General features: G+C 37.4%; 1 protein-coding gene across 3 annotated transcripts in view; it reads left to right on the top strand.

Moving 5' to 3' along the window:
* Window positions 1-1,758, top strand: part of LOC131332065 (aspartate--tRNA ligase 2, cytoplasmic-like) — a 53,298-nt gene extending 51,540 nt beyond the window's left edge. For all 3 annotated transcript variants that reach the window (XM_058366123.1, XM_058366122.1, XM_058366121.1), the window contains 2 exons: window positions 105-219; window positions 1,343-1,758. In XM_058366123.1, the coding sequence (XP_058222106.1) occupies window positions 105-219; window positions 1,343-1,469 (242 nt within the window). In that variant the 3' untranslated portion in view covers window positions 1,470-1,758. The remainder of the gene's footprint in view (window positions 1-104; window positions 220-1,342) is intronic.
* The last annotated feature ends 18,268 nt before the right edge of the window (window positions 1,759-20,026 follow it).

Genomic DNA, 20,026 nt, shown 5'->3' with positions numbered 1-20,026 from the left:
GGGTGCTTGTGCCATAGTCTAACCCATTCGTAGTCTGGCAACAATTTTCTTTTAGTATTTGTCTATCAGCATTCTAACAACTTCATTTTGTCCTTTGAGTTTAGGGGAGGAGATAATTTCAGGAGCTCAGCGGGTCCACCTACCTGATTTTTTGGCAACACGTGCTGAAGCCTGCGGGATAGATGTCAAAACAATATCTACATATGTGGATTCTTTCCGGTATTTTCTAAATTCACCATGTTGCTCCACACTTTTGCCTTTTCAATTGCTTTTGTTTTTGCAAGAAATTGCCAGTCTTATGAATAATCTCTGTCTCTATCTGCGTGCATGGCTGTGTGTCTCAAATCCTCTCATTGTTCTTGCTAATCAAAGCACTTCTTTACAGACATTAGATATTTCCTTTTCAAATTTTTTGGGATCCTCTCATTGTTCTTGCTAATCAAAGCACTTCTTTACAGACATTAGATATTTCCTTTTCAAATTTTTTGGGTTGGGTTACCTGTATAGCTTACCTGATATTGGAATTTTGCTTTTCGTATTTTGATAAATTTTATCAACATTAAACTTCGGAAATTCTGTTTGTTTTCTTTCACGTTTTAAATTCATGGTCTGATCCTAGCCAGAAAAGTTTCATGAAAAAAGTGATATAAAATTGGGTATCAATGTGCAAACCATTGTATAGTTTTGCTGCATGCCACTGCATTTGATTGATTTACATATTTGAGCAATTTGAGACCTTATTCTATGTTTTGGAACAGAATGAGAATATGATTTGCGTTTGTTCGAAATTAACTTATTATCATCTATTGTATTTTGTTGAACTTTTACTGATAAATCGTATAAGTTTTGCCAGGCCATATTCAACGTTGTTAAGTTATTTGTTTTGTTCAGTACTAAAACTCTTTTCTCATCATCAGTCTTATTACGACGATAATCATGAGTTGTCGTCGTTATAATTATACATAATTGTACTGTTATCGATGTTGTCATCAGATGATGATGTTGGATCATGATTACAACATTTCCACAGACCTATATGCGTATAGCAAATTTCCTTTGCAAATTTCCAGTTTTTGTTATACTGTGCTACCTTGGATTTCTGTACTTATAACAATCTGTGAGCTATTTATTGTGCGGTAGCATTCTGGTCAATAGATTCTGTTTTGTTATCTAATAATAGATTCCCTATTCTGTATGTTATTTTCATTTTCTGTCTATTCTTATCGAATGAGTTTTCTTGCGGAGATGCTCGTCCGGCAAAAAATGATTGGCGATCTTAGGACATCCAAGTTGACGACGATAAAACCCAGCGAAAATCTGATTCACTGTTATTATGCTGCAGGTATGGTGCACCTCCACATGGTGGTTTTGGGGTGGGATTGGAGCGTGTGGTGATGCTCTTTTGTGCCCTCAACAACATCCGCAAAACTTCTCTGTTCCCTCGTGACCCTCTCAGGATTGCTCCATAACATTTTATGCCAAGTGCATTCTGCCTTACTTTTGGTTGCTGCTGAATCGCTGATTGATTCCTCTAGGCAGGTTCTTCTCACAACTTTTCGATAAAGTGTACACAGTTTCTCAGGGAAAGGTGCTGTATTACATTTGTATTACATTACATTACACATTGGTTTCTAATAAATGTCCTATGTGGCGTATTCATTGGTTAGGATCAAATAACTTTGTGTAGCTGTTAAACAAATCAATGATCAAGATGCAACTGCAAGGATATTTATTAAATTGCCTGCAGTTTTTTATTTACGCAGTTGCCATTGATCCTCATTTATTTACTCTCCCTTTCTCTCCCACACTTCCTTTCATGGTTTGATGCATGTGATATCTCCAATCTACTTAATTTTTCAATCTCTCTTTCTATCTCTGAAATTAGAAAGCAGAAAAAGAAAAAGAAAACACTTGATATATTCCTCTCCCGCACTTCCTTCTATGGATTTTCAATAAACTTGAATTTTTGAGTGAATGTAAACACATCAAGATCTACCAGATTAATGGTTCGGATTGTGAAAATTGAACGTGATGATTCTCATTCTGCATCACATGAAGAATCATAGGAGAGGATCTTAGATTCAAGGTCAAAGATCACTTTCTTCCTTAATGAAGAGTTCCAAGTTTTTTAAATGGCTTGAGACAAATCTTCAGCAATGCTAGGACAGTCATTCATTTATTTTGACCACCAGTAATTACAGATGTGGCGTATTCTACCCACCATTGTTGAATTTAATCTCATACACCCCTCTAATATGGAAAAGATTGTGACATTCAGCTCCTCAGAGGATAAATATTGAGGTGCATATTAGAGTGAACAAGAAGTTTGATTTTATTTATAAATTATGTCCATGCAGAGAGTTCATGCAAAAAACTACTATTAGGCACCATGAAGCATTTTTTTAATATTTACGATGAATTAGGTTTTATCCGTATAGTTTTTCTTTCAATACCGTTTACTGCGTAAAATGCAATATTTTGGCTCTGTGTCCAAAAAAAAATTGATTTATATATACCGCTTGTACACTCATAAAGAAAAGAAAAATGAAGTAATGAGGGAAGAAGAAGCATACAATTGACTAGGGTTCAATTTTTGAACACAGGTCGCAAGAAAGTAATTTTTTGTAAATCCTTTAGTCCTGGTGTAGATGACCTTTGACTCGACTGAAGAAGGGATTAGTTGAGGTGCCCCGTAAGCTGGCTTGGACACCCCGACGGTCAAACCAAATAAAAAGCAAGGAAAGGGTTGAAAAGGTTCAATTTGGTTTCAACTGTGAATTATATTTGCTGACAAAGGGAGTGTGTGTGAATATAGGAAACCGCGTGACCAAATGGGTCCTCACGTTTCTCCCGTCGGCACATTTTTAGTATCTCTTTTCTTTCTTTAAAAAAACGCACTTTTTTTAAAGTATCAGAGCTCATAAATCAATGATTGAAATTAGGGGCTCTATAGAAAAGCAATTAAGGCCCTCATTCTATTTTTGCACCATCCTTTGTGGTACATATCTCGTCATTTTATCAAACTAAGGCCTATTTTGACTTAATAATTGTAGAGGATTATTATTTTTGTCTTTATTTAAATTTTTTCTACATTTATAACTTTTGCATCAAATTCTGATGGACTATTGTAAAAATTATTTTCAAAACTAAGTTTCTTAAAATAAAATTCAGAATATTAAGCCAAAAAATTTGAATGAAAGACAAAAAAAATAAAAAATAAAAATAGAATCGTCCAAGAGTAACCCGAAATAGGTCAATTGCTATATACAAAGAGAAGAGTACTAAAAGAGGAAGATGATGCCTTGCAAAACAACAAGATGAATGCACCGTGTTCAATTTTCTTTAATGATTTGGCATGTGATTTTGGGTATGAGAATTATATCAAAGTCAATCACAATAATTGGAAAAAGAAAAAAAAGAAAAAAGAGAGTTGTTTTGCAGATTTGGGAATTGCCATCAGATCAAGATAGTGACTTTTTAGATTAAAATTTTCCAAGAGTTGCAAAATTAGTTAGTTGGATTAAGACAGTAACGAGTTATTACTCCAAAAAGGTCAAAATGGACCAAAAGGGCTGGTTTATGTAGTTGCCTTGAAGTTGTTCACGTTGGCACTTGGGAAAACTCTTCAGTTATACTACATGATGCTTTCGTGTTGCAATAGAAAACATACGCACATCAAAAGTTAGACAGACAAAAACTATATAATATAATTTTCATTTTCATTCGTCCTGTTTGATTTCTAACTGTGTCAATATCTTCTCCCTCAATTGATTTACTTGGTGAGTGATCATGATTTGGGGAAAAGAAAAAAAAAATGTTGCGAGGTTAAAGCATCTCCAACAACGTCAAGCAAGTCCTAGGCAAAGTGCCTAAGAAAAGTGTAAATTTCTATTTTAACGAGTCATCAAATAAATAGAGTGCCCAACGGCCTAAGCATTTAACCTCTCCATACACATTAAAAAAAGAGAGAGAAGATAAGACTGTTCAATACCCAAGCGGAATAACTCGCCGGAGTAACTTGGCGGAATACCTGTAATATTCAGTACATGTACGACGGAATAACTCATTGAAGTATATGAGATCTGACTCGTCGGAGTAATTGGCCGGAGTAAACGAGCTTTGACCTGTCGAGGTAACTCGATGGAGCAACTTGAACCAAAAGAGATTTGATCGTCGGAGTTAGTAGTGCGTTCAAATATGTAATTCGAACCCAACGGAATAACTAGCCGGAATCCCTTCGAAGCAAACGAGATCTTGTTTGGTGTGTGGGTGAGCGTGTGTAATAATTTCAGAACTGAGAAAGCTTCAAACGCATTGTAAAACCTTTTACTAGATTGTGTTTATTACCGATATTGATCTCATGCTGATTTTCTATTATGGATAACGCTCATTTAATCAACCTTTTTATTGAATTACAGTACATGTGCCTTTTTGTGATGTCATTGGTGTTAATTAAATTATTTTGACTAATATAATTCATCGTATCATCACCAAGGTTAACCGACGGTGCGATGCAAAGGTTTATGCTCGTAGCTTGTAATTTATGAACTATTTAACTTTTAAGGGGACATGGAATTAAGGACCAGGGGTCCCTGCTGTGTCTTCAATTCGGGCGCTGTCCTGAATTCCAAATTATGATCTAAACTGTTAATTTACTTTGTGGACCTTAATGCGTACAAAAGGCTCATAAAATATCAAGACAATCACATATCGGCAACCCGTAAGTAATACACAACAAGAGAGAGCCAAAGACCGGATACATCAAAATTCCATAAACGACACAAGCCTTAAAGTACGTACAGAAAAAAGAAAACCCCAAAAACAAATACAATAACGCTACATATACGACAGTCCAAACATAACATCAGCGACAACCGCTCGCATACATGTGGAGTCCACACGCTCACAGTGTCAGCCATATGGCGCACAACAAGTGTCAAAATGATTGGAAAACAGTACAAACAGAGAGTACAGAGCATCCCAATCTCTGACAACCATCCCAATTTTCGGTTTGTAGTCCTCCCCTGTTTTCAGAATCCTTAGTCCTTACACAATCTCCGACAATTCGAACGAATTTTCACTTTGTAGGCCTCCCCTGTTTTCAGAGACGAGCGTATTTCTCCGACGGATCCAGCTCCAAAGCGCTTCGATCATGGAGCAGCACACCTCCCGATTTGAAAACAGGACAAACAGAGAGTACAGAGCAAGTGAAACAGCGTTACGGAAAAGAACAGAGGCAAGAGATACAGAGAGGATCGAACCGAACAACGCCATTCCACCGCGACCCAAGTGGGCAAACCTCGGTTCAAGTTCAGCAGCATATGCAAAGGAATAGAAGAGCACACAGGCAAGCGCAAGATACATCGTTTTCGGGTTTGTCTGGAACGGATTAACGATACCGTTCCCCTGATACTGCAGGTCAAGGAAGTTAAAGAGGGTTGAAATCAGAAAGGCGAAAATGGTGTGACGAGGAGCTGGCACGGGATGTTGTTGGAAGATGTTGTATGATCCTATGTTGACGAATGCGACATTGATGCCCCCGTTGAAGGTCCTACCGGTGCTTGGTCTGGACATGTTAAGAAATCGTTGGGATTGGAATGATGGGATTATAGATTGGATTGAATGAGAAGAGCGAAGAGAGAGAACAGAAGAAGGTAATAGTAGTTTGTATTCATAAAGGGGGCCGGGGCGGGGGAAGGCATCTTTGTTTTATAGAGTTGGATGGGTGGTGAAGAAGTAGTCAAATTACCAGGAAGTTGCGGTTGTACTGAGCTGTGGCTTAAAGGGTTCAAGAGGGTTTTGGAACACAGAAACAAAAGGAGAGTTTTGGCTATTGACTTCTTTTGGGGTCTGTTTTGTTTGTTTTGTTTTGTTTTGTTTAGAAGTCTGCTCTCATGAAATAGTAATAGATATGTGAACTATTTTCAGTTTGAAGTTATGGCATCTACTCTCTCTTTAGTTAAGTGAACTGATTTGTTAAAAAAAAAGGATTAGGTGTTCGGGTTAGTTTAGGCGCATTTTGACTAATCCCATCTCGGAATACCAAAGTTAACGATCCTTCAAATCTTCAGCCAATCTGAGATTTTCTTACCTTTCCGGAGGCGAAAGTTCAATTTGGGAGAAATAAAAGATGGAAGTTGTGAGGAAAAAAAAAAAAAAAAGGAAAAGAAGATAAACAAACGCAACACGGAAGAAGAAATAGGGAGAAGGAAAGGGATCAGATGGTTCAAATTCCTTCATTGCTCTGTATAATTTGGTTCGAGGGAATCAGAAATAGTGGGATGTGGCTTTAATATTGTTGTTTGACAAAATGGTATTTTGGTCTGGGTGGCACGTCAAGGAAAGGAGGAGTCCACTCCTGTACAGAAACATTCCCAAACCCATTTTTGTGGTCCAAGCCTGGGTTTGTGTGTATAAAAGGGTTCACTCTATCTCTCATTGGTCAGCAATTGTCTAGGCGAGTTGGTAGATGAAGTTACCCTCTGGCCCTCCCTAAAAAAAAAAAAAAAAAAGCTCCAAAGTCTAGGTGTTGTTTGGTTTGCTTTCTTCGTTTTCTCTCTGGCATCATCTTCTTTTCCGGACTTATTATTAAGCGTTCTCTTCTTTTTTAAGTGACTATCACAAATGAAGTCATTTATAAGTCTTTTGAGTTCAACTATAAATCAAAATAAATACTCCCTCCGTCCCAAAATATTTGTTCGGTCCGCAAAAAGGAGTGTTAAAAATAATTCAATTTTTGCAAGAAAAATTCAAAAGTTTTTCAACAACTTACTAGATATCAATGAATATTTTTAATTTGTGAAAAAGTTTGAATTTTTTCTTGAAAAAATTGCATCATTTTTATGTTATCGTTTTTGCGGACCGGACAAACAATTTGGGACGGAGGGAGTAACATTTATCAATGTACGACACCTTATAATAACCTCATGATTGAGTATTTCGTTGGATTAGCAAATACTAGAAGAAATACCTTGAATATGAATATCTAGTTCTTGATCCCACTAACAAAAATTTGCGGATCCGTCCACTAATCATATGCCAAGCAATACACGCGCGCAAACTACCAATGGAAACCCGTACAGTATTGGGGCGAGTTTGGAACGGAGAAAAATCCATTTTTAATTTCTGAAAATGATTGGATCTGCATTTGTGCATCACAACAACATGCTTCCTTTAAAGGGTGGAAAGTTTGTACAAATTTCTCAAGTTGTCAACAGTCAATGTGAGTTCCCAACGGGGACTACCTAGCTAAACTGAAAGGGTTAATTAAAAGGTCCCAAAGCCTATGTTCAAACAATGTGGGGGGGGGGGGCGGCGGCTTTGAGGCTCAAAGGGTCCGGTTATAATATTCGAAATACATATGGTGTACAGTACTCAAGCACTCTTTCATTAGTCAATTATTATGAATAGTATATGGTTTTGTTTGTCCACGTACGTGGGTAGTCAATATCTTTTGCTATATATACAGAGAAAAGAACGAAAAGATACATGAATGTCAAAATTGGAGAGACCAAACCTACGTTATTAAAAATACTTTAATAATAATAGTATCTTATCATAATATATACTGGTTTTTTTTTTTTTTCAAACTTGAGGTGGACAGTCGCCCTTACACATCCACCCTTAGATCCATCATTTCCTACACAACGTATCTATAGTAGCTTATTTTTTAAAGGATCAGAAGTTTTATGAAGCTGTTTTAGCAAACCCGAGTCTTCAAATTAGCTTTTGATGGCATTGGCCTTGATATATAATTTCCATAAAAAAAAAATAGTGAAATAAGTTTGATTCATTGGAGAGATATTAGTTTTGATTCATTGGGGGCACAAATATCTCTCATACAAATTAATGAACTGCATGTAATTGATACATAAAATTCTCTACAATGTACATGCCCCTCAAAGAGCATCAAAGTATCAAACAATTGGCATCATTATATCTCTGCTTAAACTTGGAACCATATAACCAACCTGCCATCTAAAATTGATAAATCCTAGTATTTCGGGAACTACAGAATTTTATGTTTTTGCTACAAGTAACTAGTTTGTCTTTGCACAAAGTTTGCGCATTTAAAAAGCTGCAAGCTGCAGCCCCCAAAGGTTAGCCTGGTCGGTTGGTGGATTTGCTTGCGACATGGTTAATCAGGATTCGATTCTTGGGGACCGTAAGAAAGTAATTTTTTGTGAATTTTCCAATTCCGGTGTGGATAGCTTGTACTTGACCGTACTGGACAGTGATCAGTTGAGCTACGTATGAGTTGACCCAGACATCCATGACTGTCGAACGATAAAAAAAGAAGAAGAAACCAGTCTTGTTATCGAGTGTTTCCCCCCAACATTTTGAGTTCAAGCCATCTACCAAGCAAGGAAAGGGTTTAGAATAGGCCTGTGCAAAAAACCCGTGGGTCCGTGAACCCGACCCGACCCGAAGGGTCTCGGACGGGTTCGAATCACAACCTCGGGCGAGTACGGTTTGATTTCCATTGAAAAAACTGTTTTCGGTTTGGATTTCAGGTTTATATGGGGTTTACCCGTCGGGTCCGACCCGACCCGACCCTTTTAATATACGTATATCTGCCCTAGACTCCTAGTACAAAAGGGCAACAATACACTTTCTGAAAAAATCAAAACATTCCAGATCTAAAAATGGTGTTGCCGCCGGACCATCCCTCGGTGGGATTCCCACCTCCAGTTCCACCGTGAGCCTCCGGCGCCGCACCACTGTCTCTCGCTCGCGCTCTCTGTCCTGCTCTCTCTCTCTCGCGACGCCAGCATCCACTACTCCACCATCTCCAGATCCCGAAATCGGTAAATCTCACACTTCTACTTCGAATCGGAATGGATCTCTCTCTGTCTTGCTCCCTCTCGTAATTTTTTTTGGGGTGTTTTTTTTTTAGTTTTGAGGGATTATGGTGACTGGTTATGTGACTACTCCAGACTGGATTTTCTGCGTTTTCATGTCTTCCTTTCTCCGATCTGCATTTTCTGGCTCCATTGGCCCAACCCAACGGACCCGAACCAACCCGAACCGACGAAAAGAATCAGTTTTCGGACGGTTCTTCTAGGTACTCCGTTCGGCTTCGGTTTAGAAAATTTCCAACCCGACATGGTCGGGTACGGGTGGCGGGTACGGGTCAAACCCGACCCGCCCGACCCATGCACACCCCTAGACTTTAGAAGGTTCAAGTATGTGAGACTAATGAGCAATACAAAGAGAAAAGTACTATAGGTGGGAGATGAAGTCATGCAAAGCTACAAAATATGTGGATTGGGTTTCAGTTTTCGACAATGATTTGGAATGTGATTTTGGGTATGACATTTCTCTCTAAATCCATCATTTTTCGGTATGGAATTACCCACTTTGACATTCCAAAAAGGTCCAAGCAGACGGCGGACCAAAGGGTGTTGAGCCAAAAAAAGGCGGGCCAAATGGCTGGTTTATGTGTGTTGTCTGGGAAGTTTTTGATGTTGGCACATGAGACTATGTATTTTATGCGGCCTAATATTTTTCACTATGTGTGTGTTTTTAATTTGAAGTTTTGATAGAAGGGGATGGCTGGGTTAAAGCTAATGCTTTGTTTGGATTGCTATTTGGAAAAAAAATTTCTACTCAAAAGACACTCATATCCCTAGTTTCAATTATTATTCACCATATCTCCAATCATTATTCTCATTTCTCTCTCTATATCTCTTCAATCATTACCTCTACTTCCAATTATTACTCTCATTTCTCTTTCCACTCACAATCGTACAAAATTTCTCAAAAACTCATCCAAACACAGCATTAACTCGTCAACATTGTTTGATACGGCTATAGGTTGGAGGGGATTAGTAATGAAAAGGGGATTGTGGTTCGTAGTGAAGATAGCTTAATAACGAAGTTTTTTTTGTTTGTTTAGTGTAGGAATTGCATAGGGATTGTCATAAACTTGTTTGTTGTGGTTGAGCAGTGAGATTAGATTAATGTGATGATCATATATGGACTCAAGCTAATTTGTGGAACTCGACTATCAAACCCAACCACCTTTCCTTTTCTAATCCCACCATTGTGAGGTTTGGAATCTAAGCAGAATCCAAAGCCCCTCTTGAAAAATCCAACTTAATGGAAAAGTAGTTAACACAAGTTATTCTTAGTCTATCTTTAGTTACAGAATGTTAATATGATTTGCATTTGTTCGAAATTAACTTATTATCATCTATTGTATTTTGTTGAACTTTTACTGATAAATCGTACAAGTTTTGCCGGGCCATATTCAACGTTGTTGAGTTATTTGTTCTGTTCAATACTAAAACTCTTTTCTCATCATCAGTCTTATTACGGCTATAATCATGAGTTGTGCATAATTGTACTGTTATCGATGTTGTCATCCGATGATCATGTTGGATCATGATTACAACATTTCCACAGACCTATATGCGTATAGCAAATTTCCTTTGCAAATTTCCAGTTTTTGTTATACTGAGCTACCTAAGATTTCTGTACTTTTAACAATCTGTGAGCTATTTATTGTGCGGTAGAATTCTGGTAAATAGATTCTGTTTTGTTATCTAATAGATAGATTCCCTATTCTGTATGTTATTTTCATTTTCTATCTATTCTTATCGAATGAGTTTTCTTGCGGAGATGCTTGTCCAGCAAAAAATGATTGGCGATCTGAAGGACATCCAAGTTGACGACGAAAACCCAGCGAAAATCTGATTCACTGTTGTTATGCTGCAGGTATGGTGCACCTCCACATGGTGGTTTTGGGGTGGGATTGGAGCGTGTGGTGATGCTCTTTTGTGCCCTCAACAACATCCGCAAAACTTCTCTGTTCCCTCGTGACCCTCTCAGGATTGCTCCATAACATTTTATGCCAAGTGCATTCTGCCTTACTTTTGGTTGCTGCTGAATCGCTGATTGTTTCCACTGGGCAGGTTCATCTCACAACTTTTCGATAAAGTGTACACAGTTGACTAGACTGTGTACACTTTGACTGGAGATAGCCTGCAAGAAAGTAATTTTTTTGTAAATCCCTTAGTCCCGGCATAGATGACCTTTGACTGAATTGGATAGGGATTAATTGAGGTGCCCGTAATTTGACCGGGACGCCCCTGACCGTCAAACCGAAGAAAAAATAAAGAAAGGGTTTAAAAGGTTCGATTTTGCTAACAAAGGGAGTGTGTGTGAATATCGGAAACCGCTTGCCCAAATGGGTCCTCACGTTTCTCCCGTCGGCACATTTTTAGTGTCTCTTTTCTTTCTTTAAAAAAACGCACTCTTTTAAGGGGGTGTTTGGGAGGCTATTTTTTGGACTTTCATTTTTAACTTTTTGATTTTTTGGCTTGTGGTCAGAATGTATTTTGATTTTGGTAGAGTGTTTGATTTTGGTAGAGTGTTTGGATGATACGTGCAGAATATATTTTGCAATAGAAATAGTGTTTGAGAGATATGTGATGAAAATGAATTATAAATTGATTTTTTACTATGTTGCCCTTGATTAGTTATTGTGGAATAATATGTGTAAATAATGGTTCAAAATTTCTTGTTAGCAACTGGGTTTCCTCACATTTCACCTCCCTCCCACTTCCTGAAAACCATAATTTCATATCTCCCCCTTCTTTTTACCCAAATGGGATTCTTTTCGATAACTTCAATATGAACCCTACCTTTGTTAATGGGTTCGAATGAGACGTGGAGAAACAGTCCAGTCCTTCGAATCAAACCCCTGTCCCCTTCCCAGCTCTGTTTTCGTTCTCTTCTTCAACTGGGTTTTGCAATCATTTTCCTCCATGATTTCCGTCGACCAGGACTTTGGGTTTTGGGGAATTATCGACGAATGAAGAGGGTATAGGGGTCTTTTGGCGCAGCTGAGAAACAAGAATGGAAAAATAAAAATGGAAAAAGCTCCTCTTCCCCTCTTTTTCACTTCTCTTCTCCTTTGTTAAAATCAGAGAACTCATTGTCATGGAATGAGACAATGAGTTCTGCCTTTTGCAGCCAAACAGAAAAAACAGGAAAAGGGGAAAATGAGTATGGAAAAATGAGCCTACCAAACAGGCCGTAAGTATCAGACTAAAGGCCTATTTTGAAATTAGGGGATCTATAGAAAAGCAATTAAGGTGCCGTTCCATTTTTTTTTTCAAAAAAAAGGTAATTTTAAATTCAAATATAATGAAAATGAAAAATAATTTTTAAATTTTTTACACCGTTTAAAAGATCTCAATGAGATCTATCAAACAAGATCCATGTTGATAGACTTGCTTAAACACATAATTTTTGAGCTTGAAATTACATTATTTTTCTAAAAGCTCTTTTTTAAAGAAACTGGGACAGGGCCTAAGGCCCTCACTCCAATTTTGCACCATCCTTGTGGTCTTGTGGTACATATGTCATCATTTTATGAGACTAAATACCGCCAATTTTGACTTAATAATTTTAAAGGATTATTTTTTTGTTTTTATTTAATTTTTTCCCACATTTGTAACTTTTGCATCAAGTTTTGGTGGACTATTGTAATAATTATGTACAAAACTAAGTTTTTTTTTTTCAAATAAGATTCAAATTATTAAACCGAAAAAGTGGAATGAAAGACAATTAGACAAAAAAATAATCCTCCAAAACTAGTAAGCCGAAATAGGCCAAGTGATACATACAAAGAGCTAAAGAGTACTAAAGGAGGAAGATGATGCCTTCCAAAACGATAAGAGGAATGCATCGTGTTCAATTTTCTTCGATGATTAGGCATGTGATTTTGGGTATGAGATTTATATCAAAATCAATCACAATAGTTGAAAAAGAAGAGAGTTGTTTTGCAGATTTGGGCATTGTCATCAGGGGAAAGTCTACAATACACACCCCTTAAAAAGGTGTACCATATGCACCTATTTTATAGTTCATTCATAACATTTTAGTGTTTTTCGTAACTTTTATTCTAGAATTCATAACCTTTCAGCAGTAAGATTCGTAACATTTTCATTATGATTCATAACATTTTGGTGTATCTCATAACCTTTATACGATTCGTAACTTTTTAGCAATACGATTCGTAACATTTTCTCTATAATTCATAACATTTTGGAGGGTGCATATAATACACACCCAAATAAATGGTGTGTATTGTAGTCTTTCCCTGTCATCAGATCAAGATAGTGACTTTCTAGATTAAGGTTTTCAAGAGTTGCAAAATTAGTTAGTTGGATTGAGACAGTAACGAGTTAAATCCAAAGGGTCCAAAATGGACCAAAGGGCTGGTTTATGGATGCTTTTCGTGTTGCAATTGAAAACATATACACATCAAATTTAGACTAGGCTCCAAGGAAAAAAGAGTTGGACAAAAACTATACTATAATTTTCATTTTCATTCGTCCCATTTGATTTCTGACTGTGCCAATATCTTCTCCCCAATTGATTTACTTGGTGAGTGATTATGATTTGGGGAAAAAGAAAAAGAAAATGTTGTGGTGTTAAAGCATCTCCAATAGCGTCAAGCAAGTGCTAGGCAAAGTGCTTAATAAAAATGTAAATTTCTATTTTTGACTAGTCATCAAATTAATAGAATACCCAACAACCTAAGCATTTAACGTTTCCATACACATTAAAAAAAAAAAAAAAAGGCTATTCAATTCCTGTGTAATTTGGTGGAATACCTAATATTCAGTACATATACGAAAGAATAACTCACCGAAGTAAACGAGATTTAACTCATCGGAGTAAATAGCCGGAGTAAACGAGATCTGACTCGTTGAGGTAACTCGCTAGAGCAACTCTAACCAAAAGAGACCTGATCATCGGAGTTAGTAGTGCGTTAAAATACGCAACTCGAATCAAACAGAATAACTCGATCGCCGGAATCCGTTCGAACCCAACGAGATCTGTTTGGTGCATTTTTGCCTTCATGTTTTTTTACTTCCTCGTGAATTAGAATTTCAGAAAGTTACTTTTGTTCTTTTATCTTAAAAAAACAAGTTATAATTTCGGAACTGAGAAAGCTTAAAACGCATTTTAAAACCTTTTCCTAGATTGTGTTATTACCGATATTGATCTCATGCTGTTTTTCTAGTATGGAGATGACGCTCATTTAATCAACCTTTTTATTGAATTATAGTACACGCCTTTTTGTGATGTCATTAGTCTTAGTTAAAGTAGAAAATTGATATTCGCGCTCATTTTATTGATGCAGACGCTCTACTTTGTTCATGAAGTTACTAGTAACTTCACGTTGAAAGTGGTTTGCCTACATCCATAAAGGGAGCGCGAATATCAAATCCCTTAAAGTATTTTGACTAATATAATTCATTGTATCGTCACAAAGGGTTAACCGACGTTGCTATGTCTACGATTCGGGCGCTGTCCTGAGCTCCAAATTTTGATCGAAACTGTTAATTTACTTTGTAGACGTTGATGCGTACAAAAGGCCTATAAAATATCAAAACATCAGATATCGGCAACTCGTAAATAATACACAAGAAGAGAGAGCCAAAGACCGGATACATCAAAATTTCATAAATGACACAAGCCTTAAGGTACGTACGGAAAAAAGAAAACCCCCAAAAGAAATGCAATAATGCTACATACACGATAATTCAAACACAATACCAGCCATAATCTCTCACATATATGTGGGGTCCATATGCTCAGGGTCAGCCATATGGCGCACAAGTGTCAAAATGATTGGGTTCAGCTATTCTCCTTGGACAATCTCTGACTACGATCCCAATTTTCGCTTTGTAGTCCTCCCCTGTTTTCAGAGTCCTTAGTCCTTACACAATCTCCGACAATTCGAACGAATTTTCACTTTGCAGGCCTCCCCTGTTTTCAGAGACGAGCGTATTTCTCCAACGGATCCAGCTCCAAAGCGCTTCGATCACGGACCATAACACCTCCCGATTCGAAAACAGGACAAACAGAGAGTACAGAGCAAGCGAAACAGCGTTACGGAAAAGAACAGAGGCAAGAGATACAGAGAGGATCGAACCGAACAACGCCATTCCACCGCGACCCAAGTGGGCAAACTTCGGTTCAAGTTCAGCAGCATATGCAAAGGAATAGAAGAGCACACAGGCAAACGCAAGATACATTGTTTTTGGGTGTGTCTGGAACGGATTGACGATACCGTTCCCCTGATACTGCAGGTCAAGGAAGTTAAAGAGGGTCGCAATCAGAAAGGCGAAATTGGTGTGACAGGGAGTTGGCACGGGACGTTGTTGCAAGATGTTGTATGATCCTATGTTGATGAACGCGACATTGATGCCCCCGTTGAAGGTCCTACCGGCGCTTGGTCTGGACATGGTTAGAAATTGTCCGGACAGTGTGATCGAAGAAGATTGGATTGAGAATGAGATTGGAATGATGGGATTGTAGATTGGATTGAATGAGGAGCGAAGAGAGAACAGAAGAAGGTAGCAGTTGTTTGTATTCTCCCAAAAGGGTGGGCGGGGCGGATTAATGTGGTACCTTTTGTTTTATAGAGTTGGATGGTGGAGAAGTCGTCAAATTACCAGGAAGTTGCGGTTGTACTGAGTTGTGTTTTAAAGGGTTCAAAGGGACTACCAAATTTTGCAGGTTTTTTAGGACAAAGAGGGTTTTGAAACACAAAAACGGAGGGTTTTGGCTGCTTCTTTTCTTTTTTCTTTTTAATAGCAAAAGGAGGGTTTTGGCTTTTTTTTTTTTTTAATAGCAAAAGGAGGGTTTGGGCTATTGACTTCTTTTGGTGTCTGTTTTGTTTTTTTTCTTTTGTCTAGAAGTCTGCTCTCCTCTCATGAAATCTGTAATCGATATGTGAACTATTTTCAATTGGGAGTTATGGCATCTACTCTCTCTTTACTTAAGTGAACTGATTTAAAAAAAAAAAAAAAGGATTAATGCATTCGGGTTTGTATAGGCACATTTTGACTAATCCCGTCTCGATCAATCTCAGAATACCAAAGTTAACGATCGGTCAAATCATCAGCCAACCAAAGAAATTTTTTTTTTCTTTTCTGGAGGCGAAAGTTCAATTTACAAGAAATAAAAGCAGAAATGCTACACACACATACAATCTGTGCACAGATTGTGCACAGATTCTATTGTGGGGCCCACCACGGGTCCCACACAAATCATCCGAGCCGTTCATTAAATGTAAAATATTTTTTCAAGGGTTCCCGTAAAAAATAATCTCAATCCGATACCTATAGATACTCGATCCAATCGTATAACTTTTCATTATCCGAAAATCTAAATGAAAAGTTAGATGGTTGGATGAAGCACCTATAGGTATTGGATTGAGCTTATTTTTTACAGGAACCCTTGAAAAAATGTTTTACATTTAATGAACGGCTTGGATGATTTGTATGGGACCCGTGGTGGGCCCCACAACGAAATCTGTGCACAATCTGTGCACAAAAATCTGTACCGGTAGCAGGACTCAAATAAAAGATGGAACTTGTGAGAAAATAAACAAACGCAAGAAGAAATATATAGAGAGAGAAGAAAAGGGATCAGATGGTTCAATTTCCTTCATTGCTCTGTAATTTGGTTCGAGGGGATCAGAATTAGTGGGATGTGGCTCCAATGTTGTTGTTTGACAAAATGGTATTTTTGTCTGGGTGGCACGTCAAGGAAAGGAGGATTCCACTCATGTTCAAAACCCAGTTTTGGGGTCCAAAGTTTTTAATGTTGTTTGGTTTGCTTTCTTCGTTCTCTCTGGCATCATCTTTTCCCGGACTTATTAAGCGTTCTATTCTTTTTATTTAAGTAACTATATATCACAAATGAGCCTATCCATCATTCATTATCCCAAAAGAGATTAAATTTTTTCCAGATGAGGTGGAAACCTCATGGTTTCCGCCATCCATTGTGGACCTTACTGAGCATTCACTGCAGTAATTTGAATAGTTCATCTTGTAGGGCCCGAAAAATTATATGTCCATGTAAAAAATCAGTTTGATCGGCCATCAATAACTATATCCAAATTTAAATTTTGGTTTATAAATCGATGGTCATAGATAGTTTAACTTAAAATACTAGTGACAGAATCAAGCCATTCGTTTTATAAACCAAAATTCAATTTTCGAAATAGCTATTGATGTTCAATCAAGCTGATTTTTTGAGCAAATATATTAATTTGCGAGCCCTACGAGATGAACAGTTCGGATTATAATAGAAAATGCTTGGTAGGGCCCACAATGGGCCGTGGCAGAAACCGTGGGCCACGGTTTCCACCTCATCCGGACATAACACATTCTCTTATCAAAATAATAAGTCTTTGAGGTCAATTGTAAATCAAAATAGTAGTAACATTTATCAATGTATGTATATCTACCTTATAATAACCTCATGATTGAGTTATTTCGTTGGATTAGCAAATAGAAGAAATACCTTGAATATGAATATCTAGTTCTTGACCCCACTAATAAAACTTCGCGTTTTTGTCCCCTAATCATACGCCAAGCAATACATGCGCACAAACTACTAATGGAAACCCATACGGTATTGGGTTGGGGGTGAGTTGGGAACGGAGAAAAATCCATTTTTAATTTCTGAAAATGATTGGATCTGCATTTGTGCATCACAACATGCTTCCTTTAAAGGGTGGAAAGTTTGTACAAATTTTTCAAGTTGTCAACAATCAATGTGAGTTCCAAATGTGGACTACCTAGCGAAACTGAAAGGGTTAATTAAATGGTCCCAAAGCCTATGTTCAAGAAACAATGGGGGGACTTTGAGGCTCAAAGGGTCCGTTCATAAGTACATATGGTGTACAGTATCTCAAGCACCCTTTCATTAGTCAATTATTATGAATAGTATATGGTTTTGTCTGTCCACGTGGATAGTCAATATCTTTTGCTATACAGAAAAAAAAACGAAAAGAAACATGAATGTCAAAATTGGAGAGACCAAACCTACCTTATTAAGAATACTTTAATAATAGTATCCTTTCATAATATATACAGGTTTTTTTTTTTTTTTTCAAACTTGAGGTGGGCAATTGCCCTTACATATCTACCCTTAGATCCATCACTTCCTACACAACGTATATATAGTAGCTTATTTTTTACAGGATCAGAAGTTTAATGACGCTATTTTAGCAAACCCAGGTCTTCAAATTAGCTTTGATGGCATTGGCCTTGATATATAATTTCCCTAAAAAAAAATATAGTGAAATCAGTTTGATTCATTGGGGAGATATTAGTTTTGATTCATTGGGAGGCACAAATATCTCTCATACAAATTAATGAACTGCGTGTAATTGATACATAAAATTCTCTACAACATACATGCCCCTCAAAGTATCAAAGTATCAAACAATTGGCATCATTATATCTCTGCTTAAACTTGAAACCATATAACCAATTGGCCATCTAAAATTGATAAATCCTAGTATTTCGGGAACTACGGAATTTTATGTTTTTGCTACAAGCAGCTAGTTTGTCTTTGCACAAAGTTTGTATATCGAAAAAGCTAGCCCCAGCCCCTAAGGGTTAGCTTGGTTGGTTAGTGGATTTGCTTGCCACATAATTGATCAGGGTTTAATTCTTGGCGATCGCAAGAAAGTAATTTCTTGTGAATTTTTCAATCCCGGCGTGGATAGCTAGTACTTGACCAGACTGGACAACAATTAGTTAATGTGCATGTAAGCTGACCCAAACACCCTAACCGTCGTTCCATAAAAAAAAGCCAGTCTTCTTGTTATCGGGCGTTTTCCCCAAACATTTTGAGTTCAAGCCATATATTGTCCAAGTAAGGAAAGGGTTTAGAAGGTTCAAGTTTGTGAGACTATACAAAGAGAGGGTTTTACGTCATTGAGTTCAAGCCATACAGTGTCCAAGTAAGGAAAGGGTTTAGAAGGTTTCCAAGTATGTGAGACTCACTATTCAAAGAGAAGAGTACTATAGGTGGAAGATGATGTCATGCAAAGCTACAAGATATGTGGATTGGGTTTCAGTTTTCGACAATGATTTGGAATGTGATTTTGGGTATGACATTTCTCTCTAAATCCATCACCATAGTCCAAATGAAAAACTAGTTCTTTGAAGGTAAGGAATTACCCACTTTGACATTCCAAAAAGGTCCAAGCGGACCAAAGGATTCTGAGGCCAAAGGGCTGGTTTTTGATGTAGGCACATGAGACTATATATTTTATTCGTCTCAATACTTTTCACTGTGTGTGTTTAATTTGAAGTTTTGATAGAAGCTAGGGGATGGTTGGGTCAAGGGTGGCAATTTATCTCTTTTAACATTTGGTAAGCTAAAACCCTTCTGCCTCGTTTGATACGGCTATAGGTTGGAGGGGATTAGTAGTGAAGAGGGAATTGTGGTTCGTAGTGAAAATAGCTTAATAATGAAGTTTGTAATTGCTTGTTTAGTGCAGAAATTGCATAGGGATTGTCATAACCTTGCTTGTTTTGGTTGAGTACTGAGATTAGATTACTGTGATGATATATGGACTCGAGCTAATTTGTGGAACTTGACTATGAAACCCAACCCCCCTTTCCTTTTCTAATCCCACCATTGTGAGGTTCGGAATCTAAGCGGAATCCTAAGCCCCTCTTGAAGAAATCCAACTTAACGGCAGATTAGTTGACACTCGTAATTAATTCTAGTACAATCTCCATGTGTACTTTAGTTTGTGGATTTTATGGTAGTACTATATCTCATTTAAAAGCAATAGTTCTATTTATGCTCTACTTTAGTTTGTGGATTTTATGGTAGTACTATCTCATTTAAAAGCAATACTTCTACCTATGCTCTACTTTAATTTCTCGCTCATAATGCTCCGATAAAAAAGAATGAGTGTAAAGACTAAACGAGCGGGTGTGAGTATCATTTCTCTGACAACTTGGAAAAAGCTTAATTAAACGAATTCTAACAGGAATTGTTTACTGATCGATACTCTGGTTGTGATGTTGATAGGTTCTGTGATTGGCATGCTGCTAATGAAATTTATCATACACTTTCAGTTGCATGCTTTTTTTGTCATGAGAAATTAAAGTGTGTGATCTCTTGGTTCTTTTTTTACTTTTTGTCATTTTAACATTTGGATTCGTTTTTCCGTGTTTATGTGAAT

Source organism: Rhododendron vialii, chromosome 7a (assembly GCF_030253575.1).
Source record: "Rhododendron vialii isolate Sample 1 chromosome 7a, ASM3025357v1".
Classification (NCBI taxonomy): Eukaryota; Viridiplantae; Streptophyta; class Magnoliopsida; order Ericales; family Ericaceae; genus Rhododendron; species Rhododendron vialii.
This window is presented reverse-complemented; position numbering and strand designations above follow the sequence as displayed.